This window comes from Pteropus alecto, unplaced genomic scaffold (assembly GCF_000325575.1).
Source record: "Pteropus alecto unplaced genomic scaffold, ASM32557v1 scaffold86, whole genome shotgun sequence".
Classification (NCBI taxonomy): domain Eukaryota; kingdom Metazoa; phylum Chordata; class Mammalia; order Chiroptera; family Pteropodidae; genus Pteropus; species Pteropus alecto.
Genome location: NW_006442109.1, coordinates 17287521 through 17293520, shown reverse-complemented (window position 1 = coordinate 17293520; position 6000 = coordinate 17287521). Strand labels below are relative to the sequence as shown.

Sequence of the window (6000 nt, the reverse complement as noted above, 5' to 3'; positions counted from 1 at the left end):
AATTGCAAACACACACACACACACACACACACACACACACGCCCCTACAAAAATTTAAGGCTTCTGATAAGTATAAACTGAAAGAAAAATAATCATTCAAGTGATTAAGATAAAAATTGATGTTATTTAAGAGACTATAATTCTGGGTGAGATAAATCTATTGTAGATTTAAAAATATTTACATGGAACAATCAGAAGAATCAATTCTGGAAAACAAGTTTCATGTTAATATATTTTTCAAAGAAATTATAATTTCCTAGAGTAATAATATACTTTATTCACTCTTTTTCAGGTTTCTAAGGTATGACCAAAATGAAACATTTAAAAAATTTCATCAGATATTTTACATAGCTATTAATTTAGGCAGAAGTAATTTATCCCAACAATACTGTCAATTCCTAAAACTGTCGTTTCTAAAATTCCTATTTGAATGAAAATACTCATTTGCATGTTAAAATATCGCTCTTGCTATTTTCTCGTAATGCTTCATCGTTTTCTAAAGTTTTATAAGAGTTTATTTGAGCCAAACTGACGACATATGCAGGGGAGCAAGATCTCAAATGCTCTGGAGAATAACTTTTGCAGCTTCTTTCAAGCATTTGAAATTAAGGAGGGGACATAAGGAAGGCTGGAGAAGGCAAAGCAGGGACTGGATTGCAGGGTAGTTAACAAGACTATGTGCTCTCCTGAAGGTTAATACTCGCTTCTAGAGACATTGCTTCTGGAGTTTCAAAGGTGTGTTAACCTAGATGCACAAGAATAGACAGGGTTGACTAAAAATCTATCGATATAGGCTGGGGGCATGACTACTCACCATGACCTGCCCAGTTAGGAATTTATGATCAGTTTACTTTTTTGTAAGACTAAGGTACCTCTCACATTGTTCAAAGATCATTTTATTTATAAACTTTAGTTTCTGGAATGGGAGTCTAGCAAATAATTTTAAAATGTAATCTTATCTAATATTTATTTTATTAATTTAGATACACATGTATACTTAAAAGTAGATATATACATTATTCTTTAATTTTAAAATGGCAATGGAAAAATTATATCAACTGGGAAATCTTTAAAAAGTTTCATATTTCACCAGAGCAATATACATAACTATAGCTTTAAGCTTTAAAATGGACTATTTTTACTATTTTTGTTGGCTCAACAAACCCATATGAATATAGTGTTAAATAAGAGCGAATTCATACAAATACTAAAAAGACAAAGAAGTTCTTTGGCTAAACCCGTCTTTTGCTACCAACTCAAAATATAGTAACACTCCATCAGTGTTAGCTTGTTAACAGAAACTTTGTACCTGGTGGTGCTGCTGCCATTACAGTGAGAGCTGCCATTGACTTGGTGCCTATATAATGGCTTTTTACAAGGAAGCGGGCTAATTCCAAGACTGTGTCAAATGGCTGGCTTAACACTTTCTGGGCCCACTCACACACAAGACGGCATGCAGAAGAGATAACTTCCTCATCAATATTTTGAAGCTGCCCAGAAGGTTCAGCTCCTTCCAACTAAAAAGAAGAAGGAAAAGTTAATTTTAAAAGAAAGCTCAGAGAAATTAAGCTAAAGCACATTCAGGATATGTATTCTTTTAAAAATATATTTATACTTTTTAAAATTAAAATTATTGAGGTGACATTAATAAAATCAAGTAAGTTTCAAGGGTACAATTCAAATATATATATAGTGCACTGTGTGTTCACCACCCAAAGTTAGATTTCCTTCTGTCACCAAATATTTGACCCCTTTAACCCCTATTTCCCTCCCCACTCCTCCTCTTCCCTCTGGTAACCACTAATCCACTGTCCATGTCCCCGAGTCTCTGTTTGTCATGTTTCTTTGTTGCTTTCAGCTTTATATCCAACATGAGTGAAATAATATGATTTTCAACTTTTTCTGTTTGACTTATTTCACTTAACGTGATATGTTATCCGTAATTAGAAGATACAATCTAAATCTGTCAGGTCAAAGTATCATGAAGTGACCTGATATCAGGCATAAAAGAGCCTTGCAAATAAAAGGCCTATGCCTATACCCATCAGTACAAAGCCATCAGCAGCAGCATTGTGAACATACCATTTAAATGGTTGTTCAACAATATATGAATACCAAGATCTTCTGAATGTTTCTAAAAACCTTTTTGGACATAAATAAACTATGACACTAGCCATATTTTCTCTTCTGAAAACATTTATAATGTACCTATTAAACTAAACTTAACTTTTCCTCTAAACTAAAAATATTATAGATATATTATAGATATATTTACAAAACAGTAAGTTTAGACTTACCTTTGTTCACCCTAATTTCAGAAATTGTGTTGACGTAAGTCACATACACTAACATTTTCCAGCCACTGTTGAATTTTTTGTCTCATGTATTTCATAAAAGGCAGAGTTCCTGGTGTCTGGTTTATCCCAATGAGACTATATACTGTATGCATGTCAATGCTGATATTAAAGTACACTTTTAACTTATTAAAAAGACAAGACAGAATTCTTACCCCGTCTCCAGTTTTGTGAAAGTCAAGGTTGGGCAGTGTTGGCATATGAACAAAAGCTTTTTTTCTTAGTCCACTGTAGCAATATGTAATAAACAGTTAAGGTCTAAAGTTTCTAAATTAAATGAACTGCTTATATAATTAGCACTTGAAAAGTAACCACATATGAAATAAAAAATAAAATCAGCATGAAACAACATTTACTTTATGAGTTCGTCAGTAAGAGAAACCTTAGTATTATCAACTCAGGATTTTTACTCTTTTGAAACTGGAACAGACTTTGTAGAATGTTACTGTCTTAAATGAAACAAAATGATTCTCGTCTGTTATAAATTTAATGAATAAATGTTTCTAATAGGCTGTGCCAGTCACCAGTAACAAACAGGTCAGAAGGAAAGGAATATTCAGATGGAAACCTGGCACAGAGAAGGGAAACTTTAGCCCAGGGCAGTGGGACAAAAACAACTCTTAAGAGTGTCACAAGGGCTTTAACCTTTTCGTTGCTCTTTTTCCACTGAAACGCACAGGATTATCACCTGTAACATGCCAAAGACATATCAAGACATTTTGTTTGTACTCAGGAAACAAGGACAGGTCATGTAACAAGTGGTTAAACAACACCTGGAAGCATTTTTAGAAAAGCAGTCTTCCATCTTCCCCCATCTCTCCTCTCCTCCATGGCAGAGAATTTTTATGCTGTGAAAAAGGCCAGGAGCTAAGGATAGAGAAATGAAGTATTTCTAATAGGATACAGAGATCCTCTATTTTACAATCTTCCGAGAACTTTAATAAATTCTTAATTTTCATTTCCTTACTTCTGTTTGTTCCTAAGTATTTCTCCATCACAAGAGGGACCTTTTCTATGCCCTGGCTTTAAATTTAATACTGGCTTTAAACAGCTGGCTGAAAAACACTTTAAAGAGAACACTAATCTTCCAGTACGAGTTCTGCAAGAAAATTTTTTTTTTGAATGTTGTATATTTTGCTAAAGAGATCCCTATTTTTCTAAATAAGAAGAAAGAAAGAAAATAAGCTAACATTTTTCTCTGCTTTCACCGATAATTTACAGTTGCTGCACTGTGGGGCTTGCCTCAGTAATCCTAGTGTTAAAGAAAAGGAGATCGGACCATTAAGAACACATTACAGTGACAGAATAAGATGAAATCTATCACAATCCTAATAACCACCATTAGTTATTTCTCTTGCAGTTTGATAGGTAGCTGGGAAAAAAACATTTAAAGTTATTCTAAGTACGTTTGAGTTCTTTATATTTATTAATTTAAATGTATTTCTAAATATAGTTGCTGGTTGAACTACAACAGCAGATGTTCTGTGATAAGTGATAACTTAAAGAGGTTACTAAAAACCATTCTGGTAAAGGATATTTCGATTTGCCTCTTGTGCCCAGACGACGTGCCTTCATATTTGGAAATACATTTTTCATGATCTTTCCAAAGTCAGCAGCACTGAGTGGATGGTAACCAAGATTGTCACAGTAGCTCCTGAAAAAGAAGGAGAGACCAACTTAGAGAGCAACGAAGCTCAGAATTATATAGCACAGTGCTATTTCAATACAATTTGATCCTTTTGACAAAGTGAAAAACACATCATCAAGCCATTCACAATTTTCACTGATATATGACTACTCTCAGGTTTGGTTACCTTGTTTCATCCTGGGTATGCAGTAGAGCTGCTTTCAATAGCATTCAAGAAACTCACAATAAGAAATGGTAGTATGAAGTTTTCCAACTACAATCCAACCAAGCACTCTGAAATAAGTATATCCAGATCAAGCAGGGGAGCTACAAGTTCCCACATATATATCAAGCTCACATACTGAGATCATTTCCAATGTGAACATTACATACATCAGATATGAAGAGACAAACTACACAATTTAAAATAGAAACATGATATATTAGAACTAAAAGAGACCTTAGAGATGATCTGTACCAATACTTTCATTTTACCTGGAAGGGAAAAAAACTAAGGCACAGAGAGAGGTTCCAAAGGTTCAATGTTTCCCCCTTGTCTCTACCACCCTTATTATTGTCAGGAAAAAAGTACATTGTAAGGCAGTGACTTCAAGTGGGACCAGAGAAACAAATCAAGTCTTAACTACTACTGGCGTTCTGTTTTCCTCTAGAAGTGCCAGAGGTAAAAGGCCAATCTCTGCTCTAACCAGTTCAGAAGCAGGTCAAGGCCAGAACTTGTTCTGGCTTCTGACACCATCCTCATAATTGGTGGACTTTGGGAAAACCACTACCTAAGAAATACCAAAGAGGAAGTTGGAGGAATTCCAATGTATTTCAATCAAATCTCCCTACTGCACTCCCATTTCAGCACCAACCAGAGCAGCTTCTTGATGAAATCATGCGGCGGAGAGCCAAAGGGAGAGACTGAGGATGAAGAAAGGAAGACAAACGACTAGAGGCCTGGTGGGCAGGGTGTAATGGTAACTGGATGTTGAGTTCTTGCAGACTGCTGAATATTCTGGCGACATTCCTGAAGTGACCCGAACACAAGAGGTTGAACTGGGGGAAGACTCAGGAGAAGGTAGGAACCCTTGAGAGTCTTAATAGAGAAAAGGGGTAGGTCTGGAGACGATGGTATTGTTCTTGATTGTGCTCTCCCTATTCCCACATCAATCCTACATACTTCTGGTGGAAGTGGAGGGTGGGTGTGTGTGGAGATGCCTAGCAAACACATTCCCAACAGTGCTGAAGGGTAGGGAGAAGGGAAAGGAGCTAGCACCTATTGAGAATCTATTCTACAGAAGTATTAGATTATATGTCATATTTAAATTAAGACTAAATACAATACTCCAAGTGGTTCAGTGTCAGGTTTAAGTTACAAAGTAAACGGGTGACTACTTTTGGGTGCTGACAATTCAAATGAATTGTATTAAGTCATAACCATTTTGGTAGCAACGTAAATCAGTCATCCTTATGGCTTAAACAAGAACAGAAAACAAATGTGAGGGAGGTTCCTTTGTACTTCAGGGACTAGACGTATGTTGTTTCTGGAATATAATTTTTCTTATCCTTGAAGTCCCAAATTAAATGTTATGGTTTTTGACAGGGTCTCATATGACTACCTTATCCAAAGTGCCCTCATCTGCACATCCTCACCATACTCCCTATCAGTGTACTCTGTTTCTTTTCTCCTCACGACTTATAATTTTATATGTAACAGCCAATTTACCTGTTGTCTCCTCAATCAGAACACTGACTCAACTCTAGTTGGTTCACCATCTTATTCTCAGCACCAGGAACAAGATTTAAGAGTCACATTAAGCCTTAATATAACATTAAGTATGTCATATTTAAAATGATAAGAACCTAAAGAAACACGGAAAAAGACACACACACAAAAAGGCAACCCCCTTCTCTCCCACCGACCCACAACCAAAACCAAGACTGCCCACTGGCTCCTATGACAGCACTGGCAGATGGGTCTAAAAAATTGATACCGAATAAAGAAAAGCAGGGCAA

The 6000-nt window shown here is 35.8% G+C and overlaps 1 protein-coding gene across 5 annotated transcripts in view; it reads right to left on the bottom strand.

The window, feature by feature from the left end:
* Positions 1 to 6000, bottom strand: part of RFX7 (regulatory factor X7) — a 109408-nt gene that overhangs the window by 9563 nt on the left and 93845 nt on the right. For all 5 annotated transcript variants that reach the window (XM_025038846.1, XM_025038847.1, XM_015596024.2 and 2 more), the window contains 3 exons: positions 3892 to 4008; positions 2510 to 2594; positions 1310 to 1517 (listed from right to left, as the gene is read on the bottom strand). In XM_025038846.1, the coding sequence (XP_024894614.1) occupies positions 1310 to 1517; positions 2510 to 2594; positions 3892 to 4008 (410 nt within the window). The remainder of the gene's footprint in view (positions 1 to 1309; positions 1518 to 2509; positions 2595 to 3891; positions 4009 to 6000) is intronic.